This window comes from Gossypium hirsutum, chromosome D07 (assembly GCF_007990345.1).
Source record: "Gossypium hirsutum isolate 1008001.06 chromosome D07, Gossypium_hirsutum_v2.1, whole genome shotgun sequence".
NCBI lineage: Eukaryota > Viridiplantae > Streptophyta > Magnoliopsida > Malvales > Malvaceae > Gossypium > Gossypium hirsutum.
The window spans coordinates 20,661,301-20,678,112 of record NC_053443.1 but is presented as its reverse complement, the minus strand read 5'-3'; the positions used below and the strand labels follow the sequence as shown (position 1 = coordinate 20,678,112).

At 31.7% G+C, this 16,812-nt stretch overlaps 2 protein-coding genes across 2 annotated transcripts; both read left to right on the top strand.

Moving 5' to 3' along the window:
* The first annotated feature begins 5,145 nt into the window (after positions 1-5,145).
* Positions 5,146-6,209, top strand: LOC107954360 (uncharacterized). Its single transcript, XM_016889895.2, has one exon. The coding sequence runs from the start codon at positions 5,337-5,339 to the stop codon at positions 5,781-5,783; it is 447 nt and encodes a 148-aa protein (XP_016745384.1). The 5' UTR covers positions 5,146-5,336; the 3' UTR covers positions 5,784-6,209.
* A 3,866-nt stretch (positions 6,210-10,075) lies between these two features.
* LOC107954359 (uncharacterized) lies at positions 10,076-11,353 on the top strand. The gene has a single exon (XM_016889894.2). The coding sequence runs from the start codon at positions 10,583-10,585 to the stop codon at positions 11,180-11,182; it is 600 nt and encodes a 199-aa protein (XP_016745383.2). The 5' UTR covers positions 10,076-10,582; the 3' UTR covers positions 11,183-11,353.
* The last annotated feature ends 5,459 nt before the right edge of the window (positions 11,354-16,812 follow it).

Genomic DNA, 16,812 nt, shown 5'->3' with positions numbered 1-16,812 from the left:
ACGCCCAACGAAGGGAAATTAAAAAGCATGCTAATTAATGGTTTCAAAGGAATCTAGGTGACGTCACATGCAAAGCCAAATTCAAGGCAAGGAGGATGTGAATAGTGCCAGTCTGAAACTCAACTGTAGCCAAAACTATGTCTTGTGGAATGGTTTTATTCATGGCGTTACTACCTAAGGTTACCAAAAAGCTTAAACTAATCCATCCCCTTTTTGCATTAACAAATTCCCTGGTTTTGTTGTGGTTTCAATGTTTGGACTGCAGAAATCCTCTGTTTTCATGGGCTCTTCTTTTTCCAATTTCAATTCATATTTTTAGTGGGTGGAGTTTGATGTATTCAATCCTTGTTTAACAATGGAGGTATGTCTTTGTGATAGTTGACTATTGGATGGATAAGCTGAATCAAACCATCATCATTACTAATTTGTGATTTCAATCCAAATTTACTATTTTCAATTTGTTTTCGTGTGATTTAAATTTCTTTTAACTTTAACGCCATGAGCTTACAAGTCAAGAGATATATCATACAAGTCATGAAGTTGAATTTAACCGTGCACAACCTCTTTAATTTTTACGGTTCATTTATTCAAACATTATAAACTACTTCCACACTATGAATTTGCCAAGATTATTGGAAATAAAATCTAAATTAGAAACAATAATATCGGACTTGTTGATGTAGTCATGAATATGTAAGATCGGAGCTTACTTAGGGCACCCTAAGTTTAATTCCAATAAAATTGATTTAACAAGCAAATAAGTTGGTTGAATTTTCCTTAAATGCTTATAATAGTAATTTTTTTTTTTAGTTTCCCTAAAATATATAGGTGGTAATTATAGTGAGAACTTTAATGGTATGATTTCAATGTGATCCAAAAAGATTTTTAATTATTGAACTGATAAAAATAAATTTAAATCATTAAATATGTCAACTCAGTACTTACTATTTACTCAACGAGTCACCCATTATCATTTTACATTGAAAAGTGAGCTTTTGACCTAAATCATTAAATATATATTGATCAAATTATTTATCCTTATTTTTTTATTTATTTACTGGCATCTTTTTCGTTTCTTTCCTTTTCTTTCTCAAAATGTAGTTTTTTTTTCAAACTTCTTAAAATCAAGTTCATCTATTTAGTTATTTTAAAAATCAACATAAATAACTTGTAATATGTTATATTTTTAACAAAAAAATTATTTAACACGATTGATGTTATATAATAATTTTTTATAATTTTTATACTAACAACTAACAATAACAAATATTACTTTTATTGAAAATATAATTAAAAGATTTCATTACAATAAAACTTTACTTCATATATAATAAACTAATAATTTATATTGACATCAATGGTTTTGGAATTGAACCAATAGTCAAATTGGCAATATTAGCAATGCTCGAAATTTGTCCTTTAGAGGTCGAGAGACCAATGATTAATTCTATTTTTGAACATCACCACCTACTTGCTCTAATAACGAGATTGAAATAGTTATTTCATCGATCTAAATCAGTGTTTTCAAGACTAAACTTGAAATTGATTGTGGTATTAGTCCAAAGATAGGGGTTGAACCGATTAACCCGTGAACCAATACAGACCAATTGAGCAAAGCTAAAAAAACCCAATTGAACTAATTTTTTTTCTCTATTTTGAATTTTTTATTTTTATGGATTTTTAATAATTTATTTAATCAAACCAGATGAATTGATCAAATTGGGAACTGGTGGCTTGACTAGTTCGACCACCAATCTAATTCCGAAGAATGAAAAAAAGAATATATATATATAAAATAAAAAATAATACTTTTTTGTCTTTTTTTTTGCACATGCCAATTTTTAATTAGTTTTTTTTAAATAGATATAATGGTTCAACTAATGACTAAACTAATAGAGGTATCAATTTAGAAAAGAAAAGACTTGTGACAACAAAAAAAAATGTTTGTACCAAAATAGAAAAATTGTATAGTTTAAATACCAAATTGTAGGTTAATCCTCTTTTGCAATATACGCAACGGTTTGACTAACGATGGTGTCAATTTAAAAAAAATGTAATTTAAGTACCATTTGTGATAAAAAAAATTTAAGTATCAATATTAAAAAATAGTATAGTTTAGATAAGAATTTATAGTTTAAGCCTATAATAAAAATACAAGCTTAAAAAGTTAAGCTTGTTTAGTTTCAGCTTCTAAAACCACTAACATATGCGACCGTTAGAGATTTTCAAAAATAATTTTAAATGTTAAAAGAATTTAAAAATATAAAATATAAAAAAATATTTATATGTCTCATTAAAAGACCATTAACACGAGGCACAGCTTTAGAGATTTTCAAAAATAATTTTAAATGGTAAATAAAAATAAAATAAAATAAAAAATATTTATATACCTCCTTAAAACACCACTAACATGGGAAAGAGTTTTAGAAGTTTTCAAAAATAATTTTTAAATATTAAAAAATTTAAAAATAAAAAATAAGTAAATTTTTTATTCAATTTTCAAGTAAGAGAAAATGAAAGGAAAATTTCATTAAAACTTGTTTTGAAATAAAAGGAATTTATAACAAGTTATTTTAAAGATAAATAAAGATGGTATGAAATTGTGATTCTATTGGGGGGTCTACTTATATTTCTATTGCCAGTGTCAGATTTAAATGTTCCAGAGTAGATTTTGTTTTCTAAATTCAATTTCAGTAGATACTAAACATAAGTAAGTGGAGAATAGAAAGGAAGGATAAATGAGGGAACAAATAATTATGAGGAGTATTCTTCGTCTTTCTAGCCTTCGACACAAGAAAATGGTGTGTAAAATTCTTTTTCTTGTGTCGAAATAATAACAATTCCAAGACCCGTTCGTCAAAGATTTCTATTCTTAGTTTTGATTTTTCCAAATTTTCTAGAACCCTTTATTTTTTCGATTTACTTATAATAGAATAAGTAATAAGTATAAAACAAGTCGAAATAAGTATAATTAATATACTAAGTAATGGACAACCAAAAAAAAGAGAAGGAATCCTTACCGATTTTTTTGATAAAATAGAATCAAGGCGATAAACTTATAAAATAATTTCAAACTTTGATGAAAATACTAAAATAAATCGAGTAAGGTTAGACTAGTCTAGAAAAAGTTTGATTGATATATGGTTGATAGAAAAAAAAAGAAATATTAAATATATATTGTATTGTGTCACCCAATTGAGTGATTCCTTTTTTTCTTCTAACCTTGAAAGTATCGATAGATACTATCGAAGAGCAGATGCTATGAATCAATTAATTGAAATTGAGTTCATTTTTCAAAAAAATCATTGGAAAAAGTGATCTATTTGTTGTCATTTATACGACCAAAATATTATGATCATGATCATTAAGAATTCAACGGGACCCTTCCTCGTGAATCAGACAAAGATAGGGGAGGTGGGCCCCATTGAGTTCTTACACTTTCATGCCTATAACTTAGTTCGTCCTGGAATCGGGTAACTTTTTTCTTACATATGGAACCATTTATATATGTGGGGATAACATATAGATTTATTTCAAACATATAGAATATAAATTTATTTTATAAGTATCCGTTTGTATCCATTTGATTCGATTGACTTTTGCTTGAGCCAGATGATGAAAATTTATCATGTCCAGTTCCTTTGAGGGATGGATCTAGAAAAATTCACCTATTCTAATAACAAAAAAACTGACTTGAACGATCCTATATTAAGAGCTAAATTAGCTAAAGGTATGGGTCATAATTATTATGGGGAACCCACCCCAATGATCTTTTATATATATTTTTCCAGAAGTAATTCTTGGTACCATTGCTTGTAACGTGGGCTTAGCGATTCTAGAACCTTCAATGATTGCTGAACTCGCAGATCCATTTGCTACTCCTTTGGAAATATCACATGAATGCCATTTCTTTCTTGTATTTCAAATACTTCGTACAGTACCTAACAAGTTATTGGGTGTTCTTTTAATGGTTTCAGTACCCGCAGGATTATTAACAGTACCATTTTTGGAAAATGTTAATAAATTCCAAAATCCATTTCGTCGTCCAGTAGCGACAACCGTTTTTTTGATTGGTACTGCAGTAGCCCTTTGGTTGGGTATTGGAGCAACATTACTGATTGATAAATCCCTAACTTTAGGTCTTTTTTAAATTGAATCAATTAAAAAAACCATGATGTGCGTATTTAGGAAGTAGTCACTTGAAAGGCAAAGTGAATTCTCCTTAGATACATTTATTCAAATCTGGTCCGAATTTATGGATTGTGCTGAAGGTTCAAAATCCATTGGATTAAAAATTTTGATAAATCAATTTCGAAATGTTTTTTCTACTTCTTTTCTAGAATGCCCAATATTTGTTTTACATCTTTGCAAAAGTGTTCAATTTTCATAAGGTCTTCTCGACTGTTATTCAAAAGGTCTAATAATGTATGTAAATTGGACTTTTTGAGACAATTATAGATCCTGAAAGGCAATTCTGATTGGTCAATAAAAATAGATTTCAATGCTGTTTCTTTTTTCTTTTTTGTTAGTTTAACTAATCTATTATGAAACGGAGAAAAAGGTAAAATAACATCGTGTTGATTGTTTTCTAAATGTAAGTTTTCTTCTTCCGCATGTAGAAAAGGAATAAATAAATCAATTAAATTGCGAGAGGCTTCATGAAGTGCTTTTTCGGAGTTAAACTTCCATTTGTCCATATTTCTAGAAAAAGCATTTCCTGTAATTTTATGTTATTTTTATCTATTTTCGATAATAGAATGATAAATAAAATTTTCTAATTTTTAATATTTTTAGTTGAATTTAAATTTTTTAAAGAAGAAAAAACTGAAATGAAAGTGGAAAATTTTTATTTATTCTTCTCCTATTATTCGTTGTTAAGAGTAATAGTATCAAAGTTGGGTGATTCAAACAACGTAAGATACCAAGTCATAGTTGAATTACTCCCGAAGACAGCAAGCCTGAACCACAAAACAAAGGCTAGTTTCAAAGTCAAAGACTCCCACATTCCAATAGGTAAACGCTGCACGTATTAAACACGCTGCAACTGGCTGCGCTCTCTACAACTAGCTAGCAGCGTCTTCTCCACTTTGTTCGTTTCCCTTTACGTGTCGTCTTTCTCCCATAATTTTACCACTGATTCTTTTTGTGGGCACTTTGACTCTGCTTCCGTCTCCTCCTATATATACCAAATCACCCTTCACCCTCCACCCTCCACCCTCCACCCTCCACTCACTACTCTCAACTCTCATATTCCATACCCTTTACCAAATACCACTTTGATTCTTTTATATATTCTTCTTCAGTTAAACGTAAAGCCAAACAATTTCAACTCGAACATGGGGAACTGCACATCTAGCTGTTTTATCCAGGTTTCGGACATGGCCAAAGTAATCGATGCTCAAGGGAAGCTGAGGAAAGTGAAGCTCCCTGTGAAGGCAGCAGAGATCATGCTCGACGAACCTGGTCGCGTCATCTCTCCCGTGGAAGAGCTGAAACGAACTCGCTGCGTCGTCCCAATGCGAGCTGACGATGAACTGCTGGCGGCTAAAGCTTACGTTTTGGTTCCTATACAAAGGGTGAACCGCAAAGTTACGGATGTGGATGTGGCGATCATAGAAGCTGCTTGTAGCGGAAAGAAAAGGGCAAAAAGTGGTGCTAAGGTTTTGCCTGAGTTGAGAGAGGAAGAGAGGCAAGTAGATCCGGTTTTGGCTGTCCCTGGGTGCCGGAAAGGGAATTACAGGCCCTGGACTCCTGTTTTGGAACCAATTTCTGAAGTGCTCTGAGAAGCCATGCTCGTGCTTTTTGTTGGGTTAGGCTTCCTTCATCAGATTTCCCAAATTCATAGTTCAAAAGTTGGGAGATTTTAAATATACTTGAACCTGTAATTTTGTGGTAGAAGAAATCTAGGACCAATTCTTTCATGTAATCACTGTTTTTCTTTTAATCCTTGTAGCCTCTCAAGTTTGGTTATGAAAGTAATACAATACTGATATCCACAAATAAATCTCATTAGGATAAATTGAGACGTCGTCTCCTTTACAGCTACCCTACCCTAGATGATGGGAGCACCATTCTAAGGGCAACCAGATAAATTTCAGCTCCTTCTCCCCCAACAACATGGGACATAGATTCTTCTTTCTTATTCTCTCTTTACTCTTCCTCTATATTTGGTCACTCCGACCGACTAACCAGTGGCTCTTAATCCGTCGGGTGGACCACCTATAACCACCGCCTCTCATTTTGTGTATCAACAGAATTAATCTCCAAAATCAGATGGAAACATGAAATCCTTTCCAAAAGTTAAGATCACTCTCGTTTATTTTCTTTTCCTCCTCGTTTATGGCATACCTACTTGCCATTCTCTAAGCCATATATAAATATTGGCTCCATGGTGTGGCGAGCCATATATGCGAGCTATGAAAGCTACGCATATATACTGGCTTTGTGCGAGCTATATATGCATAATTGACCCCTTTCTTTGGCTCATTGTGCGAGCTAGGCATTGGTTCATGTGATTAGTCTTAGCTTTTTTGACGAGCTATATATTATATGTACGTGAGTTGCACACTATACTATATATATACACTTAGCTGTTATAAGACATGTGTATATGTATACATACATGCATGTATTGGTTCATGTGCTCTCACTTAATATATATGGGAATTGCACAACTCGTAAATATGAATCTTGCCCTTTCACCACGTGTTAGATAGTAATATTAAATTTAGACACCTCACCATGTTTTATATGAAAACATTATACCTTAGCATGTGGCATGTAAATATCATTCGCAAAGTGCGTAGTCTATATTGGTGAGCTACAACTGTACTAGGTATGTACATTGGGGACGTTTATTCTTACTATTCTTGGTGACTTAGTAAAGGAGCATACCTCAATAATTCTTATAATTGGCAGTATCTCACCAAGTTGCTTAGAAAACTCCTCATCGATCCGATTACCTTTTACAATTCCTCGCCATTTAGTACCCATGCACACTTGCTATATCACATGGTAATGTTGCAAGTGCCCCATATATATAACTTGTACGGACATTAGTTCCTTATAGCCCGCGTGAGCATTCCAACTCTTGTATAACAACTCACCAGATTTCTACATTTGTTACAACTCGTCGTCAAATTGTTTCAGAGCACCTTGCCAATTGGCTCTTTAGTCGCGTAACACATCGCCAGTTTGCATGAAACTGTATATAGCTCATAATATATATTACATATATTAGCTTATGTTTTTTTAACTTATGCAAGCCCCTGTATATTTTTATACGAGCCCATGTAAGCTCGCCAAATGCTTGTGACTAGTCGTGTATATATATGCCAAACGCATATTGCAAGCTCATATATTACATCTTGCTAATATATACATGCCTATATATGTTACCTCGCCCATATCGCATACATACATCACCTCGCTAAAGTTGTATATTTATTTATTTATTTATTTATTTATTTATTTGTGATGCTTACAATTCTCGGTGGTTTATATTATGTAGCTCGGCAATCTTAGATCTTCATACACACCTCGCTAAGTTCCGACAATGTGTCTTGAAGCAAGTTAGCGAGCGCCCTTTTGCTTTTTCAGGCAAGTAAGGATAAAATGTATAATTATATATCATAAACAATTACTGATGCTTTTCTCAAGTTCCTCAAGGATAATTTTGTGTGACCTAAAGTATCATGCATAAGTTTCTCGGGGATCAGTTTTGCACGACCTAAAGTATTGTAAAATGTACCTCATCGACAAACACTCACGGTAATCGTCAAACTTTTTAATCATATAGCCCAACGAAAGGTATGTTTTTATTATAAAAATTAGTGATGTACCTCTTTTGAGTTTATACCTTTTCAAGTATATCTCATTAAGTTTTAAGCTTATATCTCCCATGTATAGCTACTTAAATTTTAAGCTTACACCATCCTAGGTACAATTCAGTAAATTTTGAGTTTACATTTTTCAGTGTGCAACTCATTAGATTTTGAGCTTACACCTCTCCAGGTAAAACTCCAATTTTGAACTTACATCTTCTAAGGCACAACTTACTAAATTTTGAGCTTACATCTTCCTAGGTATAATTCATTAAATTTTTAGCTCACACCTTCCTAAATACAAGTCCCTAAAATTTGAGCTCACACCTTTTCAGGTACATCTCACTAAGTTTTTAGTTTACACCTCAAGTACAACTCCTTAAAAATTGAGCTCGTACCTTCTCAAGTATAACTCACTAAATTTTGAGTTTATACCTTCTCAGATTCTACTCACTAAATTTTGAGCATAGCTCCTTAAATTTTGTGCATACACCTTTCCAAGTATAACTCACTAAGTTTTGAGCTTACACCTCCTCAGGTATAGCTCCCTAATTTTTAAGCTCATGCCTTCGCGTGAACTCTTGAGCTTACACATTCCTAAGTACAACTCACTAATTTTCGAGTTTATACCTTTTCAGCTACAACTCTTTAAATTTTTAAGCTCATATTTTCATATGTATTGCTCTCTAAATTTTTAGGTTGCATCTTCCCAAGTACAACTCACTAAGTTTTGAGTTGACATCTTTCCAGATACGACTCGTCAAGTTTTGAGTACAACTCTTTAATTTCTATGCTCGCATCTTTACAGCTCCAACTTTGTGTATTAACAGATACAAAAAATGAAAGCTATTTTAGTTGGAAAATTAATTTGGGTAAAGCGTAGCTCAAATCATTTTATTAACTCCTGGGAATAGTAAAATCAGATTATCTTCAGCTTGACCTTTTACTTCTATTGTAAATGATGACCCTAATCCAAAATTTGATTAAAGTTGAATTAATCAACCTAATTCGGGTAAGAAAAGAAATTTAATTAAAACATACTGAATTAGCCAATTGTTAGTTTTTTTATATGAATAACCAAATTAATTGAATTCACCGACTTTATATAATTATATTAAACTTATCCAAATCCATAATAAAAATTTCTAAACCCAAACCATTATTCAAAACCCTAAACTTAGCTTCTGAACCCAAATCTATTAACATTTAAAAAATAATAATATTCATAATTTTCTGGGAAAAAAAGTTCAATTATACATTCCTAGATGAGCCCATCACTAAATCCTCTAATTAATTAGACCTAAATACGAATGATCAAAACCAATTTAGGCCCACAATTAAAGGTCACATAAAGATAAGAAAAAGCTCATAAAATTATCTTTGATTTACTTAATATCTTGTTTTATAAGATTTAATTTTCAAAATAAATAAAATTTAAAATCCAACACCTTCCATCTTGCTCCATATTGACAAGCAAGACACTTCTTTGTCTTTATGTATATACACACACATATATTCAAGAAAAGCCATGTTTTGATTCAAACCAACTCAAAACACATTTTTTACAGTGATGGAGAGATCATCTATATTTTATTTGCATAACAATTTCTTAGCATTTAATCTTTGGTCATTTTAGTAACATTTTCCAACGCCGATTTGGTACATATACCATAACGTTCACGAAGTTAAGCTGTTGCTTTCACCCTTTACTTTCTTTATTTGCTGTTGAGTGTTGACATGTTTGTATTTTGCACTGATTATCCATTATTGTTTTTTATCCGACAAATTAAGGAATCACCACACCAGACCAATTGTCTACTTCACGTTAAACCCCCCTTGTCTTTATTTTAATCAAAGTTTATATTTAAGATTTAAAAATAGAGTTCACAGGGTCTTAGTTTAATTAGTATCGGTATTGTTATCAGTGCAAGAGGACGTGAGTTTGAATGCGTTGAAACACATTTATCCTCCTACTTAAAGGTTATGAAGGGGTTATGCCTAGTTCTAAATATTGTATCAAAAAAGAAGACGAAGAAAAAAATACACGATACCTCCCCATCATTTCCCCCAGGTTCTTAGAATTAGATATGTGGCGGAATCAGTTCGACCAATTCAATATAGTTTAATATCACATCAACGGTTTAATCATAAATTTTAAAAATTTTATTTTTTTCAAAATAAAAATACGAATATAATATTAATTAAAATATTAAAAAAAAAAGAATATTTACTGTTTTTTCCGGCCCTATCGGGGAAAAACATAGAGAAATTGAAATCCTCCCCTCACGTAATACATAATTTATTAAAGCATGAAAATTGGGGTTAATAATAATATAGTTACGGTTGAACCGTTTCTTTGACTTTGTATTCACGTCAGATACGGTAGAGCTACACCAGGGGGGACCCCACATGCCTGTTGCAATCATCAACGTTGGATAAATCTTTGTTTATAATAAAAATATATCAACGATGCAGATGAAAAGAAAATGGCAGTCCCTCCAAAAAGCCAACGACCCCAAATTTATATGAATCTTCCACTAAGTCCACCATAAAATGGTTCACAAGATGGAGCCGTTTAACAAACACCTCCGTCTCCATCTCCATCTCCATCACATTCCTGCATAAAAATCCTTTCCTCTTCTTAATCACACTCACATGAATCACAAACCCAAACATTTCTTTTAGATTTCTTTTCTTTTTTTATACCGTGATCGAAAGTCGCTTTTCAATTTCTTGTTTATCGGTATATCACGTTATATATGGGTAACTACGTTACTGCTCTTGCATGTCCTCCGTCGGATACGGCCGGGAAGGTCATTCTTTGGGACGGGGCTGTGCAGGATTTTAGTTGGCCATTGACGGCGGCGGAGCTAATGCTGGAGCATCCTCAACAGGTGGTGGTGGAGTTCCACGAGGCGGTGAACCAGAAGAGGCCGGTTCCGTTGCCAGCTGATCACAAGCTCGACGTGAAAAAGGTTTACGTAATGCTGCCCGTCAAACGAGGGAAGCCGAAAACGTTGTCGTCCGAGGAAGCTCGTCGTGTGCTGTCGAGTGCGAGCTCGGTGTTGAGGTCGAAGTCGGTCTCACCGTCCTCCAAGTTTCTCCCTTTGTTCGCTAGGATATGCCCTGCGAATGATGTTCTAGAGATGGCACAAAAATTGCCGTTGCAGAAGAAGGAAAACGGTGGGGAGAAGCCGGAGGAGGTTCAATGTTTGACGGAGTTTTTGATGGAAACGGTGGAAGGTAGGCCGGAGTTTTTGAACAGGCAATATTCAGGGAAGGGATGGAAACCAAGCTTGGATACTATAAAGGAGAAGAAGGTAGAGAGAAAAGTTAAGGTACCTCATTGGTTGTTTTAAATAATGAAGCTTACTATAAACAAACAGCTAGCTAGTTCTAGGTTCTGTAATTTGTCCTTCTGCCATTTTTGAATCCATGGTTGGACAACATTGTACAAGTATGTCGAAATCATTACAGGGAACAACTTTGTTTGATGATTGCAAATGTTTTGAGGCTTCCCTAGTCCTACATCTCTTCATCCCTGCGTACAATTTAGAGAATTAATTGCTTCACTGCCCAATAAACAAAATCAACATGCAAAGATGACTGCATTTAAATACGCTTTACTTGCTTTTATTTTTTAATCACTATATCTATTAAATCCAATTTGCTGTCAAGTGTGGTTTTAGTCAGCCAAGACTATCCATATTATTTTCTAATTTTACAATTTTTTCTAATTTAATTACTAATTTTGGATTTCGTTATATCAAATTTTAAAAATTTTATATAGAATTAAAAGAAATTATTAAAAAATTACATTTAATTTTTTTAAAAAATTTCGAGTGATAGTATGACACAATCTTCAAATGACACATCATTACACGTCAACAAATTCAAATTTAAGGGTCAAATTAAGAAAAACTATCAAGTTTTGAGATTAATATGGACAAAAAAAATTATAAGCAAAAAAATAAATCAAATTTAAGAATTAAATATTATTTTATCCCTAATTTTTTTTTCTCTTTTTTCCCAAAAGAAAGAACAGACTAGACCTGTCCATGGGTCGGTCCGGGCTGGGTTCGGGTTGGGCCCGGAAAAATATTTGGCCCGCCTTCTAGGCCCAGGCCCGGCCCAAAATATGGGCATGCAATTTTGCCTAGGCCCGGCCCGGGAAAAATATCATAAGCCCAAGCCCGGCCCGGCCCATTTTTTTAATAAACATTAAAAAATTATTTTAAAAATAAAAAAATAAAAAAAAATATTTTAAAAGTATTTTAAAATTAAAAAATAAAAATAAAAAATATATATTTATTATATTCGGGCCGAGCCGAGCCAGGCCTGGGCCAAAAAAGTGGTGCCTGAGGCCCGGCCCATTTTTTAAATGGGCCTCATTTTTTCCTAAGCCCATATTTCGGGCCTATATTTTTACCCGAACCCTCCGATATTTTGAGCGGACCGTCGGGCCGGGTCGGGCCGCCCGGCCCATGGACAGGTCTAGAACAGACACAATGATACATATGAGGTAGAATTATAGTTTTGACTTTCTATTATGTTCAAACTTAAATTTTAATCTCTATTTTATTCTCTTTACTTTTATAATATCATTAATTAGTCCAAATAGTTAATATTGTGAGCTATTTCAATTAAAATGAAGTAGAATTATGTTCTTAAAAAAATTTACTATTTTCAACTTCTATTATGTTTAAATTTAAAATATAATCTATGTTTTAGTCTCTTTACTTTTTTAATATTATCAATTAGTCCAAATAGTTAATATTCTCATTTACTTTAACATTTTTTTTCTTAAAAATATTATTTTTCAACTCATCATGCTAGGTAGGGGCGTAGCCAAAAGGGAGCAGACAAGGGGCCTTGCCCCCCTTTGGCTCAATAAAACAATTGTTTTATAGCTCCCTCTTTAAAATTAAAATATTCAATTTAGTCCTTTTTAACCATGAAAAATTTATACTTTAATTTAAACATTTTTAATAAGAAATTTTTGCCTTTTATAATTTTATTTTTCCCCTAAACAAAATTTTTTGCTTCACCCTGATGCTAGGCTTGAGTTTTTTTTATTGGAAATAGTGTTTTTAAGAGAAAACAAATTATGTTAATGTGTTAGCTATTTGGACTAACAAATAATATTATAAAAATTAGAATATAAAAATTAAATTAATAGGGGATGAAATCCAAAATCTGACCTATATATAATTAATATTTTCCCCTCCAATAAAAAAAAAAGTTATTCCTTATTAAGTGGAGTTGACTAAATAATTAACACCAACCCTAATAGTATAAAATTAATTATATTATTAAAACTCCAATATAAAATATGCTGTTATTTATTTAAAGTTAAGAATGCATATATATTATGTTAAATTATAGTGTAATAATAATTTAAAAATTAAATATGCTTTCAAGTCCCTAATATTTTCTTACATTTGAAAATTAGTCTTTATATTTTTATTTTTAAAAATTTAATTAATTTATTTTCAGATTTAAAAGTTCAGATCTAGTTAACACAAAAATCTTCTATTAAATTTGCTTATATGATATTTTGAAATTTAAAAACTAATTACTTGAAGTCATGTAAGGAATGACTCCCCAATAAACAAAATCAACATGCAGAGATGACTGCATTTAAATTACAATTTAATACACTTTAGTTAGTTTTATTTTTTAATCACTACATATATTAAATCCAATTTGCTGATATAGTGATGCATTTGTTGAAGTGTGGTTTTAGTTATCGAAGACTAATTTTTAGGGATAAATTCAAATTTATTTCTTAAATTTGGATTTTTTTTAATTTGGTCTCTAGTTTTTTAATTATATTAGTCTCAGAATTTATCAATTTTTTTTTCAAATTGATCCCTGAACTTGGATTTCATCAAAGCGTGTTGAAAATTTTAAAACACAAAACATCATTAAAATGTATAAAGAAATTAAAAATATTTAAAAAAAATAATTTAAGTGATGACATGGCATAATCATAGAGTTTCGCATCATCGCACTTTAAAGGATTACAAATTTAGAAACCAAATTGAGAAAAGCTATCAAATTTTGAGACTAAGGTGAAAAAAGTTATCCTTAGAGACTAAAAATCTCTCTCAGAGAGGTTTTAAATCTAAATACTTGAACCCAATGAGACAATGAGGTAAAATTATTTTTATAACATCATTAGTTAGTCCAAATAATTAACATTGTCAGTTATTTTAATTAAAATAATATAAAATTTTTTAGAAAAATATTATTTTCAACCCATAATGTTAGACATAATTTTTTTTTTGTACTGCAAGCAATAATTTTAATAAAAAAAATCAATGTTAATGCGTTTAACTATTTGAATTAACAAATGGTATTATAAAAGAAGAGAAATAAAATTCAGAAATTAACACATATATAATTAATATTTTCCCCATCAATAAAAATAAAGTTTTTCCTCATTAGGTGGAGTTGACTAAATAATTAACTCCAACACTAATATATTATTATAACTCAGATATAAAATTCTCTGCTATATTCTGAAATTGAAGAAAAGACCCCCCGCTGTACTGTATAAATAAAATAGGCTACATCTTTCACATATTATTTTTATTCATATATATTAAACGATGGATATTAATAAATACTTAATTTATGACATGAATTATATGAGTATAACAAAAAAATCCAAATTATAGGCCCATTAGAAATCTAATATGTGAAGGAAGAACGGCGAAAGGCGGCCCAATTTCCTGCTGTAGAAAATAACGAACAAGGAGTAGACTTGATTTACATAATTCATACAGTATGATTTTGCACATAAACGATTAGTAAATTCAGGTCAAGACGTAGACCTCTACTTAATCCCCTGTCAAATCATTGTATTCTTTCAGCATTTCTACATCAAAGTATGTCATATAATTTGGAGGATGAAATTAAAAACAAGTAAAAGCAAACATCATCAGAAGTATAAAAGGAACAGATAACGTGAATCGGAAGAGAGCAGTGGCTGGGTATGATGCGGTGGATGTAGAGAGTATCCCCTCAGGATAAATGCATGTTGGTGTTGTTGTTAAGATATCTTCGTCCAGTAATACCTTAAACTCGAAGTCACCACTCATCACTGCATTTCTGAATCCCACGCATGGGTCCAATTACAACTTATCTATCTCATAAGTAACCCCCAGGTTTTAGGTTAAGATGCCATCTTGCTTCAAGATTATTATTATTTTTTATTTTGAGTATAACGAATGATAATGTTTTATTTATAATTTTTGAAAAATTTAATTAAATATTTTTAAGTTCTTGAAAATTCTTATTAATTTCACAGAAATATTATTTGAAATTTTAATTAGTCCCCTTTTTAGTCCCAAGATCTGCCACCAATGTATTTTACTATTGCATTCCGCACTTGTTGTAACCACAAGTTTTATCTATTATAGGATTGGTTCAAATTGGTCCATCTATTATTAAATCGATCAATTTAGTCTAGGGTTGAGGAAAAGAAAAATTAAGAAATAATAAACGAATGCAAATTTGGACGGTTTATGAAAATACATTGAAGAGAAATTTATTTTTTAAAGAAATTTTTATGAAAGAGAATTTAAAACTTTCCTGTTCAAAATCCATAAAATAAAGTTCATTGTGTAATTAATATATCCAAAAATTCAACTCCAAAATTAGTATGAGAAGACAAGAACAAAAATAAACTGAAATATCATGGATGATTCGGAAAATCTAAAAGATTTAATCGAGCCAATTCAACCATACTCCTAATTTAACCCCTATACCAGCAAAAAGAATAAATTAATACTAAACTTTAATAGAATTAATATTTATTATTTAAAAAAAGGACATAAAAAGTATTTTTTCTCCGTTAAGCTCCAAACATGAAAAATTTCATTTCATTTTTCTAAATAGTAAGACTTTGCTTGGTATGAAAATGAAAAAGTGTTACTTTCTTTTTAAGTGTAGGTTATTGTGTAGTTTCAACCAGTTACTTTCACCACTTATCCAACACAACAGGAGCATATCTTTAACGAATTCATTAAATTACACATTGTCTCATGGGATAATAAAGTGTATAGCCAATGAGGATGGAGGGATGGGGACTTGAATCACTCATCCATTTTACAAGCTTTCTCACTCTCCCAGCCTTGCCTAATATAACATGCAAATTGGCCTGATGGTGACCCCTGAAATCTAGTATATGGATAAGCATTCCACCCCCCCCCCCCCAAAAAAAAAGAAGAAAAGAAAAGTAGAAGCTAAAGTGATTTGTTGGCAAAAGAAAATTAAAAAAAAAAGAGCGTACTCTCATGTCATATATTTATCCACTTTATCTTTCCCCTAACCCCCCAGCCTTGCTGTAAACCCTAAAACATCCTTTCTTTCAACTTGTTAAATGGGTCCATGGCTTTTAGTGATCCATAGAATTAGGTTCAAATTTGTTTTGTTTTGGTAACAGCTTAGCAGTCATTATTAATGCATCCCTTACTAGCTGTCTCTCTCTCTCATTGGTTTTTTTGACTCTAGGGGATCACATTGAGCCAAGTTTCTTCCTATTTGCCTTGTATGTAAAGACTCGGGAAGAAATGGGGTTTGTTGTAGCCAAACTTGACATATTACATTTAGGAAGCAAATGCAAGCAAGGTTGTTTTTTTGCATTAAAGGTTGGGAAAAAAAAGGTGGTTAAAGGGAAAATTGTCAATGCTAGTTTGCAAAAAAGAAAAGGGGGAGTGTGTGATCTGGATTTGTTAGAAAAGGATGATGCACTTTTGGACCAAACTGTCTCACCAAACTGTTATGGCTGTGATGATCTTAAAAGGATAAAAACAACCTTGTATTTACACGCAAACGTAGCTGATCCCCCCCCCCCTCTTTTTCCTCACCACGGGTGCTTTTTCAAATTCAAATTTCCTTTTGTTTTTCTGATTTCTTTTTGAGAATTTATTTTTTTTTACTTCAATTTGATAATTTTATTTTCTGCAATGTGAATTTTTTG

What these genes read in the sequence shown, in the direction of transcription:
- LOC107954359 (XM_016889894.2), top strand. Translation starts at nt 10,583, where the DNA reads ATGGGTAACTACGTTACTGCTCTTGCATGTCCTCCGTCGGATACGGCC.
- LOC107954360 (XM_016889895.2), top strand. Translation starts at nt 5,337, where the DNA reads ATGGGGAACTGCACATCTAGCTGTTTTATCCAGGTTTCGGACATGGCC.